The sequence below is a fragment of the Oncorhynchus masou genome, chromosome 10, assembly GCF_036934945.1.
Source record: "Oncorhynchus masou masou isolate Uvic2021 chromosome 10, UVic_Omas_1.1, whole genome shotgun sequence".
Classification (NCBI taxonomy): Eukaryota; Metazoa; Chordata; class Actinopteri; order Salmoniformes; family Salmonidae; genus Oncorhynchus; species Oncorhynchus masou.
In genome coordinates, this window is record NC_088221.1 from 9,825,002 (window position 1) to 9,843,781 (window position 18,780).

The 18,780-nt window shown below is 42.8% G+C and overlaps 1 protein-coding gene across 4 annotated transcripts in view; it reads left to right on the plus strand.

The window, feature by feature from the left end:
* Positions 1-18,780, plus strand: part of hdac4 (histone deacetylase 4) — a 246,272-nt gene that overhangs the window by 12,963 nt on the left and 214,529 nt on the right. For all 4 annotated transcript variants that reach the window (XM_064975777.1, XM_064975780.1, XM_064975779.1 and 1 more), the window contains exon 2: positions 2,625-2,868. In XM_064975777.1, the coding sequence (XP_064831849.1) occupies positions 2,847-2,868 (22 nt within the window). In that variant the 5' untranslated portion in view covers positions 2,625-2,846. The remainder of the gene's footprint in view (positions 1-2,624; positions 2,869-18,780) is intronic.

The window sequence follows — 18,780 nt, forward strand, 5'->3', positions numbered from 1 at the left end:
AAGTTCAGTTGTTACCTCCTCGTTTCTAAACGTTTTCTCGCTCCTGAACACAAATCTGATTTTCATTTGGCGTCAAATAATTGCTTGACCTTGGAAACCTTTTGCATTGAGGAAACAGAAGGGCAGATGTTCCAGTACAAGGGCTGCAGTCCAAATCTCTACCCTACTTAGCCAATGTCCACTTGTTCATGCTCCCTCATTGATTTCAAACCATTGGATTGGTATAAGCATGTGTTTAACCATATTGCTCACACCTGTCCATTCCTTGTAAATCCATGAAAGTGCACACTTCGGGGTGGGGTGGGGGTGGGTGTATGGCGAATCGGAGGGCAGCCTGAGAGTGTTGAGTGTTGCTCAGATGTGTATTGTTTTTAGGGATGTGTGCCATGCCAGAAAGAGTGGAAATTATGTGTTGTGTCAAATAGCGAGTGAAGACAACTGAATGGTGTCTTGTTTGACAGGTTGGACTATTACATTGGAGCAGAGGGGGTAGATTGAGACAATGTGTTGTGTAGCCTCACCAAAGCAATGGAACTAATGTGCATTGTTGACAACCGGAAAGTAAACACTGTTGTTTAGAATGTCGAAGGTGATGAAAATATTGTGCTGTACAATAGCTGTAAGACAGACTCTGATGCTGCTTTTGCAGCTGAGGCCTAGGGTTTTGCCCAGGCCCAGTCTTCTGAATAAGTTATTAACCTACTCCAATGAAGGCCATATTTGGCTGTTATTATTTATGTGGTTAAATACAGGACTGACCTTTTCATTGTTAAGTACCTCTCTCTCTACTGAGGAGGGCAGTGTGTGCGTGTGGGTGTAACTGCCTGTATGTGAGTCTGTCACTGTCTCATTGTTTGCCCTAGCCTGTGGACAGCATTGACACCTTTTAAGCACCTTGTGTACTGGGAAGGACTGGAGGCGATCTCATTGTTAGCATGTGTAACCCAAACTGCCCTTGTAGTGAAGAATCTGTTAGAATTGAGACTGACTATTTTTGCACAGGATGATATCTAATAGTCTACAGGACTGAAAGAGAGACAGTCTGCACATATACAGTGCATTGACGTTTTCCTCATTTTGTTATATTACAGCCTTATTCTAAAATTGATTAAATTGTTTTTCCCCTCATCAATTTACACACAATGCCCCATAATGACAAAACAAAAACAGTTTTTAATTCCTTTATTATTGCTAATTTATTTATTATCACATTTACATAAGTATTCAGACCCTGTATTCAGTACTTTGGTGAAGCACCTTTGGCGGCGATTACAGCCTAGAGTCTTCTTGGGTATGACGCTACAAGCTTGGCACACCTGTATTTGGGGAGTTTCTCCCAGTTTTCTCTGCAGATCCTCTCAAGCTCAGTCAGGTTGGATGGGGAGCGTTGCTGCACAGCTATTTTCAGGTCTCTCCAGAGATGTTCGATCAGGTTCAAGTCCGGGTTCTGGCAGGTCCACTCAAGGACATTCAGAGACTTGTCCTGATTCCACTCCTGCGTTGTCTTGGCTGTGTGCTTAGGGTTGTTGTCTTGTTGGAAGGTGAATCTTTACCCCAATCTGAGGTCCTGTGCACTCTGGAGCAGGTTTTTATCAAGATCTCTCTGTACTTTGCTCCGTTCATCTTTCCCTCGATCCTGACTAGTCTCCCAGTTCCTGCTGCTGAAAAACATCCCCACAGCATGATGCTGCCACCACCATGCTTCCCCGTAGGGATGGTGCAGGTTTCTTCCAGACGTGACTCTTGGCGTTCAGGCCAAAGAGATCAATCTTGGTTTCATCAGACCAGAGAATCTTGTTTCTCATTATTTGAGAGTCTTTAGGTAACTTTTTGCAAACTCCATGTGGGCTGTCATGTGCTTTTTACTGAGGAGTGGCTTCCGTATGGCCACTCTACCATAAAGGCCTGATTGGTGGAGTTCTGCAGAGATGGTTGTCCATTTGGAAGGTTCTCCCATCTCCACAGAGGAACTCTGGGGCTCTGTCAGAGTGACAATCGGATTCTTGGTCACCTCCTTGACCAGGCCCTTCTCCCCCGATTACTCAGTTTGGCCAGGTGGCCAGCTCTAGGAAGAGTGTTGGTGGTTCCAAACTTCTTCCATTTAAGAATGATGGAGGCCAATGTGTTCTTGGGGACCTTCAATGCTGCAGAAATATTTTGGTACCCTTCTACCCCAGATCTTTGCCTCGACACAATCCTTTCTCGGAGCTATACGTACAATTATTTTGACCACATGGCTTGGTTTTTGCTCTGAATTGCACTGTTAACTGTATTTTTTAATTTTTATAAATGTGGATTTTTTGGCACGGCTGATGTTAGGCCCGAGACGAGGTCGAGGGATGGCAAACCGTGCAAATATATCCTCCAAACACCGGCTTCGAGGGCATTATCACTTTTATAAAAGTTTCATTAAACGTTAATCTATTTCAGAATAAGGCTGTAACGTAACAAAATGCGGAAAAAGTCAAGGGTTCTGAATACTTTCCGAAGGCACTGTACAATGGCTTGTACAGGTGCATTATATGTGACGTAATATGCCTATATAGTTTTTATTTAATGGGAGCATACTTGGTCCACATGTGACCAACCTCACTCAAACTTGTGTGTTCATGTGCCCTTGACAGGTTGAATTCACAGGAGTGAAGAAGCAAGCCAAAGGCAATACCCTGAAAGCTGCTTTGTCTAGAATGAGCCCTTGAGACACCCCCCCTTTCATCATAGTCTTCCTCGTAGTGTCCATCCAGCCGGACGGCGGATGGTGTTCATCTTACACCTCCAAGAGGAGTACTGAGGCCATTGTCCTCATCCTCTTCATCAGTTTCGCCTCCCAGGAGTGGTACCCTACGATGAATTCCTACAGTCGACAAGGTAAGAGTTTGTCTGGGCCTGCAAACAGTAGCCAGCGAGCGGCCCTAGCACCCTGGGAATTGAAATGCACTCTGGGAATCGTAGTTCGATGGTGTGTAGACCTATTGCGCGATAGAAGCTTCAGAAATGAGCCTCAAAGTGCTTTTTTTTATGTCGCTTTGGAACTAAACTATAAATTGAATACATTCAATTATTTAGCTTCAATGAATAATGAATCACAGGCCTAATGAATGTCATTTGACCCAATATTATTAAGGCCATAGATCAAATTCCGATTTAAAACAGTTTAGATGTAATTGTAACATTATTTTTTATGATCTGAGTCTTAGATGGTTTTGCATAAGGGAAATTGCTGGGGCTTACATTCCTGGGGCCTACATCCATACATCTACATTATACATTGCCGCTGCTAAATGCATATGGGGGAAACGATGAGTACGTTTACATGCACATGAATAATGCAACATTAAACTGTTTATGGCAGACGGAAGTATGACTACTAATAAGAGTAAGCTCATAACCGAAGTTTGCATATGCGATTTTAAAAATACCTGGTTTTCCGTGCAATCTAGAATTGTTAGTGCATGTTAACAGCTTAGTCAGCGTTCCAGCGGTGTATTTGATCTGTGTATGTGGCAGCAGCTGTAGCACAAGCCTCCCTCTTATGCGCGAGCAGGATTGGGGAGTAATGGATTACAAAAATCTTGTCATCAGATTACAGATACTTTTGAAAAACTAGAGGATTACTTTGAGGATTACTTTGACATTCGGAAAGGAGGTTTGGGAGAAACTTGACACTTTTCTCAATGACATTCAAATCAGGATTGAAAAAGGTGCAAGTTTAAGTTTTTTCCACCTAAGCGAGAGACCACTATGATGATGAACCAAATGTGTTTGATGGATCGCGGGAAAAGAGCAGGAATAGGCTTTACAGTCCAAGCTATGTCTTCCAGTGGTGCGACTGCTGTCGGCATCCAAAGATTATCCAACTTGAATAAACACTTGGAGGTAAGGATGACAGCAGTGGTGAAGTCTACGGCGATACGGATATCACTTATTATTGATCACTACATAGCACATTGATGTGATTGTGAATTACACTGCTGCTCTCATTTTTAGCTACAGTATTTGCGCCTTACGGATTGTGGTTGTTGTGGATGGTTGTTCACAATGTGTATTTGAACACAATAATGGTTGAATTGAAGAAGCTTAAGCTGCCTATCAATCTTTGTTTCAAAACCAGTGGACAGCCAGTGAAATATGCACTCTTGCAACAGCTGCATAGTGCGGATCCCAGCCTATGAAATAAAAGTGGGGCTTTTATTGCTCAATCCAAATCATGCCGATGAAAAAAAATATCCATAGGCCTAATGGACACATGCTCAAACTCGCACACTTTTGATAGACTTAAAGGGGCAATCTGTAGTTGTGACCGTGTGTGTTTGAAAGAGTATTTTCCAGTACGCAACAATTAGTTTACATTCATTAGCCTACTTTTTCCAATATTTCTGTCATTCAGTAATATTTATTCCCATAGTAATTCGTAATTTTGTAATTATTTTTTTATCATAATATTATTAATGAAAGCATAAAGATGCTGAAGAAATACAGTGCTGTACAGTATATGCTTTATCTGGCATTTTGAGGTTGCATGAGGTCGCCCACACTCACTTTAAACATTTGGATAACAAAGCATTTAAAGCATTTTTAATAGAAGCCGCCTGCATTTGTTTATTAGGCTACTGTACAGTCTGACAAATAAAAATAGTCTACAGTACATACTGTTGTAAACGTGGTAAAGAGCCTAATTCCTTACATAAGGGAGAGCAGGTCATGTCCAGACTTTCTCGGTGACCTCAAGTACTCATTAACTCTGTCTTTAATGCTTTTTCGGGTTGAGTCATTCATGCAATAAAATGCAAATTACTTAAAAATCATACAATGTGATATTCTGGATTTTTGTTTTAGATTCCGTCCCTCACAGTTGAAGTGTACCTTTGATAAAAATTACAGACCTCAACATGCTTTGTAAGTAGGAAAACCTGCAAAATCGGCAGTGTATCAATACTTGTTCTCCCCACTGTATCTAAGGGGAATGTTTCGCGCCATTATTAGTTACATTGTTTTAGTTTGAACATGCAGACAGGCACTAAGATTAGCGGGAACTTTTCCCTGGTCAGTGCTATCATTAATGCAATGCCCCTTAAAGTGTTGCTCTGTGCTACCCAGTGGGGCGGGGTGGGGGTCTGTGCTACCCAGTGGGGGTCCACCCCCCTCCTCCTCCATTCCCCATGGGCTAGGTCTGTCTTCTGTGCGCTGCTCTGTGGCACGTCCTGTGCCTTGAACCTCGTGCCTACCGCTATTTCAGGGGATAAAGCTGGAGAACTGCAAGGCAATCCCATTGTGCGCCACTCGGGAGCCATGACCAATATGACCAATTTATATTGTCCTGCTTGAAACGTTGTTTGCAGAATTCACAGCCTGCTGCTGAATTCGTGCACTATTATCAGTTTCTATTTGGTTTATGTCACCCATTTATTGTCAATTAGAGACACAGTAGTGCATTGGGACCTAAAAGCATAATCAGTGCTCTAACTCCCCCTTGCGCTGGTCTGGAGCAATGAAGCAGAGACCCAGGGTACCTGGGATGGCGTAGCAGTGAAGACGTGTTTTGTTCGTGCCTCGTGTACTTTTGTATTTTTCATATTTTTTGTATATATATTTCAACTTTATTTTCATTCTCTTTTCGATTTTTAATTCGATTATACCTTCCGGTAACCTGTCTCACCCAATGTGATACGGTATCGCTATAATTTTACATTTTTTTACATTTTAGAACACATTCAAGAACCTCCAGAAGCTAACCAGCTAATTAGCTACAAGCTATTTAGTCATTGTTAGCGGCTTTTACCTTCTGCACAGATACCAGACCTGTTCTTAGCCTGGATAATACTCGCCAGTCTACCAGTATCGGACTGTCTCTCCACAACAACGCCGGATTCCTGCCGTAATCACTGGACCACTACTTCTGATCTTCACAGCTAGCTTGCAGCTAGCTAGCTCACAGCTTGCAGCTAGCTAGCTCACAGCTTGCAGCTAGCTAGCTCACAGCTAGCTTGCGCTCACCGTGGCATCCAGTACCGAAGCTATCCCTGAGACCCACCTCCCGGCCTACTCACTGTTCACCCGAACCTCACTCATACACGGCTAGAGCCCAATACTCCACCGGATCCTTGCTGTAAACTCTGGACCTTGGCACCGGTTCACCGCTGCTACCAATTGGCTATAGTGGCTAACGCCACTGCCACGAAGCTAGCACCAGTTATCAGTGAGCCAGGCGCATCTCCCGGCTAGCAAACTCAATTCTACAATCCCTATTTCGCCATCTGGCTTGGATTTCTCTGTCGACACGGCCCCCCGCCACACCTCCACGACTGGTCTGTCGACAAATACTCCATCCGCTGTGCCTTCAACTGGCCTCCGTCGGAGGGCTACTAACTTTAAACGCCGTGTCGCCCGAGTGCTAGCGTAGTGGCGGCTCCCCTGTTCCATCTACTGCTGCCCCCTGGACACTATGATCACTTGGCTACATAGCTGATGCCTGCTGGACTGTCCATTAATCACGGTACTCCATTCTGTTTATTTATTTTTTATCTGTTGGCCCCAGCCGCGAACTCAGGCTCTGTGTGTAGTTAATCCGACCCTCTCTGCATAGTCATCGCCATTTTACCTGCTGTTGTTGTGTTAGCTGATTAGCTGTTGTTGTCTCACCTGTTGTTTTAGCTAGCTCTCCCAATCAAGACCTGCGATTACTTTATGCCTCGCTGTATGTCTCTCTCTCAAATGTCAATATGCCTCGTATACTGTTGTTCAGGTTAGTTATCATTGTTTTAGTTTACAATGGAGCCCCTAGTTCCACTCTTCATACCTCTGATACCTCCTTTGTACCACCTCCCACACATGCGGTGACCTCACCCATTGCAACCAGCATGTCCAGAGATATAACCTCTCTTATCATCACCCAGTGCCTGGGCTTACCTCCGCTGTACCCGCACCCCACCATACCCCTGTCTGCGCATTATGCCCTAAATATATTCTACCATGCCCAGAAATCTGCTCCTTTTATTCTTTGTCCCGAACGCTCTAGGCGACCAGTTTTGATAGCCTTTAGCCACACCCTCATACTACTCCTCCTTCCGCGGGTGATGTGGAGGTAAACCCAGGCCCTGCATGTCCCTAGGCACCCTTATTTGTTGACTTCTGTCATCGAAAAAGCCTTGGTTTCATGCATGTCAACATCAGAAGCCTCCTCCCTAAGTTTGTTTTACTCACTGCTTTAGCACACTCTGCCAACCCTGATGTCCTTGCCGTGTCTGAATCCTGGCTTAGGAAGGCCACCAAAAATTTGGAGATTTCAATACTCAACTATAACATTTTCCATCAAGATACAACTGCCTAAGGGGGCAGAGTTGAAGTCTACTGCAGAGATAGCCTTCAAAGTAATGTCATACTTTCCAGGTCCATACCCAAACAGTTCAAACTACTAATTAAAAAAATTACTCTCTCCAGAAATAAGTCTCTCACTGTTGTCGCCTGCTACCGACCCCCCTCAGCTCCCAGCTGTGCCCTGGACACCATTTTTGAATTGATCGCCCCCCCATCTAGCTTCAGAGTTGGTTCTGTTAGGTGACCTAAACTGGGATATGCTTAACACCCCGGCAGTCCTACAATCTAAGCTAGATACCCTCAATCTCACACAAATCATCAAGGAACCCACCAGGTTCAACCCTAAATCTGTAAACAAAGGCACCCTCATAGACGTCATCCTGACCAACTCGCCCTCCAAATACACCTCCGCTGTCTTCAATCAGGATCTCAGCGATCACTGCCTCATTGCCTGTATCCGCTACGGCTCCGCAGTCAAACAACCACCCCTCATCACTGTCAAACGCTCCCTAAAACACTTCTGCGAGCAGGCCTTTCTAATCGACCTGGCCCGGGTATCCTGGAAGGATATTGACCTCATCCCGTCAGTTGAGGATGCCTGGTCATTCTTTAAAAGTAACTTCCTCACCATCTTAGATAAGCATGCTCCGTTCAAAAAATTCAGAACTAAGAACAGATATAGCCCTTGGTTCACTCCAGACCTGACTGCCCTCAACCAGCACAAAAACATCCTGTGGCGGACTGCAATAGCATTGAATAGTCCCCGCGATATGCAACTGTTCAGGGAAGTCAGGAACCAATACATGGAGTCAGTCATGAAAGCAAAGGCCAGATTTTTCAAGCAGAAATTTGCATCCTGTAGCTCTAACTCCAAAAAATTCTGGGGCACTGTAAAGCACCTCCTCCCAGCTGCCCACTGCACTGAGGCTAGGTAACACGGTCACCACTGATAAATCCATGATAATCGAAAACCTCAACAAGCATTTCTCAACGGCTGGCTATGCCTTCCTCCTGGCTACTCCAACCTCGGCCAACAGCGCCGCCCTCCCGCAGCTACTCGCCCAAGCCTCCCCAGCGTCTCCTTTACCCAAATCCAGATAGCAGAAGTTCTGAAAGAGCTGCAAAACCTGGACCTGTACAAATCAGCTGGTCTTGACAATCTGGACCCTCTATTTCTGAAACTATCTGCCGCCATTGTCGCAACCCCTATTACCAGCCTGTTCAACCTCTCTTTCATATCGTCTGAGATCCCCAAGGATTGGAAAGCTGCCGCAGTCATCCCCCTCTTTAAAGGGGAGACACCCTGGACCCAAACTGTTACAGACCTATATCCATCCTGCCCTGCCTATCTAAGGTCTCCAAAAGCCTAGTCAACAAACAGATCACTGACCATCTCGAATCCCACCATACCTTCTCCGCTATGCAATCTGGTTTCCGAGCCGGTCACGGGTGCACCTCAGCCACGCTCAAGGTACTAAACGGTATCATAATCACCATCGATAAAAGACAGTACTGTGCAGCCGTCTTCATCGACCTGGCCAAGGCTTTCGACTCTGTCAATCACCATATTCTTATCGGCAGACTCAGTAGTCTCGGTTTTTCTAATGACTGCCTTGCCTTTTTCACCAACTACTTTGCAGACAGAGTTCAGTGTGTCAAATCGGAGGGCATGTTGTCCGGTCCTCTGACAGTCTCTATGGGGGTGCCACAGGGTTCAATTCTCGGGCCGACTCTTTTCTCTATATATATCAATGATGTTGCTCTTGCTGGCGATTCCCTGAACCACCTACGCAAACGACAACATTCTGTATACTTCTGGCCCTTCCTTGGACAGTGTGCTATCTAACCTCCAAAACGAGCTTCAATGCAATACAACACTCCTTCCGTGGCCTCCAATTGCTCTTAAACGCTAGTAAAACCAAATGCATGCTTTTCAACCGTTCGCTGCCTGCACCCGCACGCCCGACTAGCATCACCACCCTGGATGGTTCCGACCTAGAATATGTGGACATCTGTAAGTATCTAAGTGTTTGGCTAGACTGTAAACTCTCCTTCCAGACTCATATTAAACATCTCCAATCTAAAATCAAATCTAGAGTCGGCTTTCTATTCCGCAACAAAGCCTCCTTCACTCACGCCGCCAAACGTATCCTAGTAAAACTGCCTATCCTACCGATCCTCGACTTTGGCGACGTCATCTCCAAAATAGCTTCCAATACTCTACTCAGTAAACTGGGTGCAGTTTATCACAGTGCCATCCGTTTTGTTACTAAAGCACCTTATACCACCCACCACTGTGACCTGTATGCTCTAGTCGGCTGGTCCTCGCTACATTTCGTCCCCAGACCCACTGGCTCCAGGTCATCTACAAGTCCATGCTAGGTAAAGCTCCGCCTTATCTCAGTTCACTGGTCACGATGGCAACACCCACCCATGCCACGCGCTCCAGCAGGTGTATCTCACTGATCCTCCCTAAAGCCAACACCCCCATTTGGCCGCCTTTCCTTCCAGTTCTCTGCTGCCTGTGACTGGAATGAATTGCAAAAATCATTGAAGTTGGAGACTTTTATCTCCCTCACCAACTTTAAACATCTGCTATCTGAGCAGCTCACCGATCGCTGCAGCTGTACATAGTCCATCGGTAAATAGCCCACCCAATTTACCTACCTCATCCCCATACTGCTTTTATTTATTTACTTTTCTGCTCTTTTGCACACCAGTATCTCTACCTGCACATGGCCATCTGATCATTTATCACTCCAGTGTTAATCTGCTAAATTGTAATTATTTGCCTACTTCCTCATGCCTTTTGCACACAATGTATATTGAGTCTCTTTTTTTCTACTTTGTTATTGACTTGTTTATTGTTTACTCCATGTGTAACCCTGTGTTGTTGTCTGTTCACACTGCTATGCTTTATCTTGGCCAGGTCGTAGTTGTAAATGAGAACCTGTTCTCAACTAGCCTACCTGGTTAAATAAAGGTTACACACACACACACACACCACACTGACCAAAAAGTTATTTTGTTGGCATTTACGTATGTTCCCATTACCAGTAAAACATAATCAAAACCTATTTCTTTCACTTACTGGCTGTGCTGGTTCGTTGTTCGTTTGTTCAGTTGTTTCATTCTCAACCAGGATTGCATCATACATGTCAAGCAGTGAAGTTTCAGCTCTGTCTGTCCATGGCCTCTCTTCCTCAGTACGCACTGTCACTGTGTCCATTTCCATCTTGTCCAGCTGTGTATGTAACATTTCACGTTACGCTATCCCTGTTTCTTGTCTGCATCGAAGTAGCGGTCCTTGTACATAGCATTGAGCATGGTGGCGACACAGTAAAGAGAAAACACCACCGAATCGCTTGTACACAGCCTGTGTGGGCAGTTTTGTTGCCGGGGAAAACTGTTGTCAAGGTCAACTGTTTCATTCGCCAATGTGGGCCAGTAAAAATATCTACCCCGTCGGGATAAAGGGCCATAAAGGGAAACTAGTCAGCACTAACGTTGCACACTAGCTGATAGCTAACTGGTTAGTTTAGCATTGGCAAAGTCAGAATGGGCATGCACAATCCGCTGTTATGTGACAGAATCGGTGGCATTAGAATTAGGAATTAGAATACGAATACTAAACTGAACAAAAATATAAACGCAACATGTAAAGTGTTGTCCCATGTTTCATGAGCTGAAAACAAGATCCCAGAAATGTTCAATACTCACATGAAGCTTATCTCAAATTTTATACATATTTGTTTACATCCCTGGCAGTTTTGTTGAGCAGGCGTTTCAATTCCATGACAGAGGGTATCACGTCTGCTGCAGGCACAGTTGATGAGGCTTATTTCTCGAGTCAGTTGTACAAATGGAGCTAGCGAGTGTGTTCATGTTTCAAACATGTTCTCAAATTCAATTGAAATGGCAGCAGCGATATGACAACCGGCACATTCTTGAGCATGCAATACGACTTTCCTCAGTACAAAATCCTCGATGACCCACTGTGCTGTCAGACTCAGCATGCTCATGGGGCTGATATCGCTGGTCCAAATCTCAGTCTTGAAGTTAATACAGGTTACTGTGTAACTCCCTGTAGGGCAACATTTGAAAAATAGAAACAAAGGGAAAAAAAGGTACCGTTGCTCGATCACTCGGCAAATGCCAACATCACCCATGACAGAGAACGGTTGATTGTCAAGGGTAATGAATTCCATTATCTTGGTGTTTTAATGGATTTCGCCTTTGAGTTTTCTTGTCTTACTCTTTCAAATGACTGCTCGACTTGTTGACTGCTCGATCCACTGAGCAGACATTGTGGGGTAGGTTAAGAATGCTGTGTTTCACGTGTAGGGCTACATTTTATGTGGTGTCATGGCCGATTTAATTAGGGCCGATTTTAAAATGTTCATAAAAATCGGTAATCGGCCTTTTTGGATGCCAATTGTGGCCGATTTACATTGCAATCCACAAGGAAACTGCGTGTCAGGCTGACCACCTGTTACGCGAGTGCAGCATCAAAAGGACCTTTTGGCTTCAAGGAGCCAAGGTAAGTTGCTAGCTAGCATTAAAACTTATTGTATAAAAAACAATCTTTACATAGTCACTAGTTAACTACACATGGTTGATGATATTACGAGGTTAACTAGCTTGTCCTGCGTTGCATATAATCAATGCGGTGCCTGTTAATTTATCATCGAATCACAGCCTACTTCAACTTCGCCAAACGGGTGATGATTAAACAAAAGCGCATTCGCAAAAAAAGCACGATCGTTTCACAAATGTACCTAAACACAAACATCAATGCCTTTCTCAAAATTAATACAGAGAAGTATATTTTTTTTAAACCTGCATATTTAGTTCAAATAAATTCATGTTAGCAGGCAATATTAACTCGGGAAATTGTGTCACTTCTCTTGCGTTCAGTGCAAGTCAGGGTATATGCAACAGTTTGGTTCGCCTGGCTCTTTGCGAACTGTCTGAAGACTGTAATTAATTTGCCGGAGTTTTATATAATTAGGATATAACATTAAAGGTTGTGCAATGTAACAGCAACCAAGACTTATGGTTTCCACATGTTCGATAAAATACGGAATGGTTCCATGTTTATTCTTTCAGTGAAATGTTTTGTTTTCGAAATTTATAGTTTCCGAATTTGACCATATTAATGACCAAAGGCTCGTATTTCTGTGTTAAATATATTATAATTAAGTCTATGATTTGATAGAGTCTGACTGAGCGGTAGTAGGCAGCAGCGGGCTCGTAAGCATTCATTCAAACAGCACTTTACTGCGTTTTGCCAGTAGCTCTTCGCAATGTTTGATGCACAGCGCTGTTTATGACTTCAAGCCTATTAACTCCCGAGATTAGGCTGGCAATACTAAAGAGCCTATAAGAACATCCAATAGTCAAAGGTACAGTTGAAGTCAGAAGTTTACATACACTTAGGTTGGAGTCATTTAAACGTGTTTTTCAACCACTTTTCAACCACTCCACAAATTTCTTGTTAACAGACTGTAGTTTTGGCAAGTCGGTTAGGATATCTACTTTGTGCATGACAAGTAATCTTTTCAAAAATTGTTTACAGACACATTATTATTACACAAATTATGTCATGGCTTCAGAAGCTTCTGATAGGCAAATTGACATCATTTGAGTCAATTGGAGGTGTACCTGCAGATGTATTTCAAGGCCTTACCTTCAACCTCAGTGCTTCTTTGCTTGACATCATGGGAAAATCAAAAGAAATCAGCCAAGACCCCAGAAAAAAAATGTAGACCTCCACAAGTCTGGTTCATCCTTGGGAGCAATTTCCAAATGCCTGAAGGTACCACGTTCATCTGTACAAACAGTGGTATGCAAGTATAAACACCATGGGACCACGCAGCCGTCAAACCACTCAGGAAGGAGACCTTTCATCTCTAGGAGACAGAACGCTACTTTGGTGCAAAAAGTCCAAATCAATCCAAGAACAACAGCAAAGGACCTTGTGAAGATGCTAGAGGAAACAGATAGAAAAGTATCTATATCCACAGTAAAACGAGTCCTATATCGACATGACCTAAAAGGCCGCTCAGCAAGGAAGAAGCCACTGCTCCCAAACCGCTGTAAAAAAGCCAGACTACGGTTTGCAACTGCATATGGGGACAAAGATCGTACTTTTTGAAGAAATGTCCTCTGGTCTGATGAAACAAAAATAGAACTGTTTGGCCATAATGACCATCGTTATGTTTGGAGGAAAAAGGGGGAAGCTTGCAAGCCGAAGAACACCATCCCATCCATGAAGTACCGGGGTGGCAGCATCATGTTGTGGGCGTGATTTGCTGCAGGTCAGACTGGTGCACTTCACAAAATAGATGCCATCATGAGGACGGAAAATTACGTGGATATATTGAAGCAACATCTCAAGACATCAGTCAGGAAGTTAAAGCTTGGTCGCAAATGGGTCTTTCAAATGGACAATGACCCCAAGCATACCTCCAAAGTTGTGGCAACATGGCTTAAGGACAACAAAGTCAAGGTATTGGAGTGGCCACAACTCAATGACCATGACCTCAATCGTAGAACATTTGTGGGCAGAACTGAAACAGTGTGTGCAAGCAAGGAGGCCTACAAACCTGACTCAGTTACACCAGCTCTGTCAGGAGGAATGGGCCAAAATTCACTCAACTTATTGTGGGAAGCTTATGGGAGGCTACACCGAAACTTTTGACCCAAGTTAAACCATTTAAAGGCAATGCTACCAAGCACTAATTGAGTGTATTTAAACTTCTGACCCACTGGGAATGTGATGAAATAAATAACAACTGAAACAAATAATTATCTTGTAATGCTCCAGGTGTCGTGGGTGTGGAGTCAAACGCAGGAGACAGAGAGTGCAATGCTGTGCTCTTTAATGCACCAATGCACCACAGGGTGCTCACAATAATAACGGCCCCAAACACGGGGAATGAAAAATGTACAACTGAAAAATGCACGACCAGGAACAAACACGTTCCTCTACTACAGAGCGAAGGTTACAATAATTAATCCCATACAACAAACAGGAGGGCCGGCTATCTAAAGAAGCCCAACTAATCATCACAAACAGGTGCTACCAATAAACATACAAGGAGGGGGAGGAAAAACAATCAGTGGCAGCTAATAGGCCGGTGACGACGACCGCCGAGCGCCACCCGACCGGGAAGGGAAGCCACCCTCGGTCGGACTCGTGACATCTCTCTACTTTTATTCTGACATTTCACATTCTTAAAATAAAGTGCTGATCCTAACTGACCTAAGACAAGGGACTTTTATGAGGATTAAATGTCAGGAAAACTATTTAAACTTCCGACTTCAAATGTATATGAAATACAAATGTTATAGAGAGAAATAGTCGACGCGTCATAATTCCTATAATAACTACAACCTTAAACTTCTTAACTGGGAATATTGAAGATCTGGGAATATTGAACCGCCAGCTTTCATATGTTCTCATGTTCTGATCAAGGAACTTAAACATGAGCTTTTTTATTTGGCACATATTGCACTTTTACTTTCTTCTCCAACATTGTGTTTTTGCATTATTTTAACCAATTTGAACATGTTTAATTATTTATTTGAAACTAAATAGATTACATTTATGTATTATATTAAGTTAAAATAAACGTTTTTATTCATTATTGTTGTAATTGTCGTCATTACCAATATATACATATACAAATCATCTGATTTAATCGGTATCTGCCTTTTTTGGTCCTCCAAATCTGTATCTGCGTTGAAAAATCATAATTGGTCGACCTCTAGCGTCATTATGCATTGTACCTATGTTATAAACGAAGATGTTTTCATCATCCGCGTTAAAATAGACCGGTACTAATGTTGGCATTTTTAGCTAATATCGTCTGATTCCTATATGTTCACTCATATATTGTGCATCCCTATAAACTACCCAACCCTCTGCATGAGTGAAGTGTATTCTGCATTCATCAAAAGTTCCTTCAGGTAGCCTGATTTCAGATGTGTTCATGTAAAAAGGATTATTAGGGAAATCGTATGTAAATGTTTTAAACAGAGTATAATATTAATCTGACTATCCACAATAATACAATTGTATTATACAATTATAAACAATTGTATTGTTGTATGTATGTAACCGTGCTCCTTGAGTCCTTTATGAGCCTAAGGCCACAGATCCCTGATCACAAGTCTGAGAGAGAGCAATCAAGATCCCTGGTGGTGTTGCCCCACTAATTCTTTAGAATGATCTAACAATGTAAAGAGCTTTGGAGACCTGGGTGTCACCTTCTGCTGCCTCGGCCTGTTAATCCTTTTAAAGAAACAGGATCTGAGAGAGGGAACTTTCAGCCAGGGACCCCCAACTGTTTCACCATCCATGATCCAGCAGGGATCACCCACCCAACACCACTAAGATCCTGGTTGTCTCAACCGGGCGAGGTCAAACTTTTTAATTGCCTGTCTGACCGACCGTCATTCACTTTTGATTATATGTACAGACAGATGGAAATACGCACTCTTTCACACACATGTGCACATACAGTACCAGTCAAAAGTTTGGACAGACCTACTCATTCCAGGGGTTTTCTTTTCTTTTTACTATTTTCTACATTGTAGAATAATAGTGAAGACATCAGAACTATGAAATAACACATATGGAATCATGTAGTAACCAAAAAAGTGTTACATCTCAAATATTAAATAAATATATGTTTGATTTATTTTTCAAAGTAGCCATCCTTTGCCTTGATGACAGATTTGCACACTCTTGGGCATTCTCTCAACCAGCTTAATGAGGTAGTCACCTGGAAAGCATTTCAATGAACAGGTGTCCCTTGATAAAAGTTAATTTGTGAAATTTCTTTTCTTCTTAATGCGTTTTGAGCCAATCAATTGTGTTGTGACAAGATAGGGGTGGTATACAGAAGATAGCCCTATTTGGTAATAGACCAAGTCCATATTATGGCAAGAAGAGCTGAAATAAGTAAAGAGAAATGACAGTCTATCATTACTTTAAGACATGAAGGTCAGTCAATTCATAAAATGTCAAGAACATTTCAAGTTTCTTCTAGTGCAGTCACAAAAACCATCAAGCGCTATGATGAAGCGCTCATGAGGACTGCCACAGGAAAGGAAGACCCATAATTACCGCTGCTGCAGAGGATAAGTTTATTAGTGTTACCAGCCTCAGAAATTGCAGCCCAAATTAATGCTTCAGAGTTCAAGTAACAGCCACATCTCAACATCAACTGTTCAGAGGAGACTGTGTGAATCAGGCCTTCATGGTTTAATTGCTGCAAAGAAACCACTACTAAAGGACACAAATAACAAGAGACTTGCCTGGTTCAAGACACACGAGCAATGGATGTTAAACCGGTGAAAATATGTCGTTTGGTCTGATGAGTACAAATTTTAGATTTTTGGTTCCAACCGCCGTGTCTTTGAGACGCAGAGTAGAATGATGATGATCTCGGCATGTGTGGTTCCCACCGTGAAGCATGGAGAAGGTGTGATGGTGTGGGGGTGCTTTGCTGGTGACACTGTCTGTGATTTATTTTGAATTCACGGCACACTTAACCAGCATGGCTACCACAGCATTCTGCAGCGATATGCCATCCCATCTGGTTTGTGCTTGGTGGGTCTATCATTTGTTTTTCAACAGGTCAATGACCAAACACACCTCCAGGCTGTGCAAGGGATATTTGACCAAGAAGGAGAGTGATGGAGTGCTGCATCAGATGACCTGTCCTCCACAATTCCACAATCACCCAACCTCCACCCAATTGAGATGGTTTGGGATGAGTTTGACCGCAGAGTGAAGGAAAAACAGCCCCCAAGTGCTCAGCAAATATGGGAACTCCTTATAGACTGTTGGAAAAGCATTCCAGGTGAAGCTGGTTGAGAGAATGCCAAGAGCGTGCCAAGCTGTCATCAAGGCAAAGGGTGGCTACTTTGAAGAACCTAACATATAAAGTATATTTTGATTTGTTTAACACTTTTTTGGTTACTACATGATTTCATGTGTTATTTCATAGTTTTAATGTTTTCACTATTATTCTACAATGTAGAAAATAGTCCAAATGAAGAAAAACCCTTGAATGAGTAGGTGTCCAAACTTTTGACTGGTACTATACACACACGCAAACACACACAATCCCCTAGTGCCTGCTCCTCCCCTCCGGTAAATCTGTCCCTGTGCCAGACTGCTTGGGTAAGCTTATTCTGGGAACACAACCCAAGCATGCCGGAAGCAGCAGCAGCAGTGGAGGATTACGATGCCACAGTGAGGGACACGGTAGACCCCCTAATTGAGATGTCTTAATGATTTATTAATCGAGGCGCTGCCGACTTACACTGGGAACACAGGCAATAATCCCTCTGACTTCTCTGAAATTGAAAAATCTTCTCTTCTCTCCTCTCTGTGCTTTTTAGGGTGTCATTCTCTTAAATTCCCACAGTTTGCACACAATTAAGGCTGGAAGGTGTGTGTGTTTGTTTTCGTAAATATCACATTTATTTATTGTGATAGTCTGATGGTTTGTTGTCAGGCTTTCTGTCCAAGCCCCACACTGTAAAACTTTCCCCTGTAAATTTACAGCATTATTTTGGCACCAGAGTTGGCAGCTTAGTACTGTAATTTTGCTTTACAGCAGAGATGCTGTAATATATTTCACAGTACTATTTTTCCTTACTGTAAAACATATTACAGCCTCCCCGTTGTAAATTTAGAGAGATGGTGTCATGTTTTACGGTAAAGAAAATAGTACTGTGAAATACAGGAAATAGGGTGCCATTTGAGACGTAGCCATAGATCCTGCAACTTCCTGGCAACATTGTGCTGGTTGTGCGCCGGATGCCTTCGTTTTGATGCCTGGTCATGGTTAACTAGAGGAAGAACTATAACTTTTTATATATGAGGAAATACCACCACCACACCTGGCTCCCTACGACCAATGTTCCCTCCAATTTTTTGGGGCACTGAGCAAAGTTTTGGTCTTGTGATTGGAAACGTTGTGTGAATTATGTGCAACATTTACAGTGAACACATATACTGTACCCTTACAGTTTTTAAACAGTAGCCAATAGGTTATTGTGGCTATTTGAGCATAATGTAGGCCTACCAACAAAGCCAATGGAGAAAATCCCACAACATTTTCACATGGAAATAGATTTAGATTTCTCTTTACAAAAGTCTGTTGTATGACACTCCAGAGCAGTGCCAACGTTTCTGTTTGACATGTGGAGTTGTCGCGACAAAGTTCATATGTGAATGTGTCTTGTTGTAAATGTTTTATGAGAGTACTGCTGGGCAGAAATATATATATTTTTAAATGCTTTCAAACAACATGAGTTTGCTTTTTAATGTTTTTCCTTAACAATACTTGTGGACACACAGATAAAGAATCAAATAAATACATTTCTAATTTTCTAAAATAATCATTATAGTAATTTTCAGAATTTTGTGACATTTTGCAACAT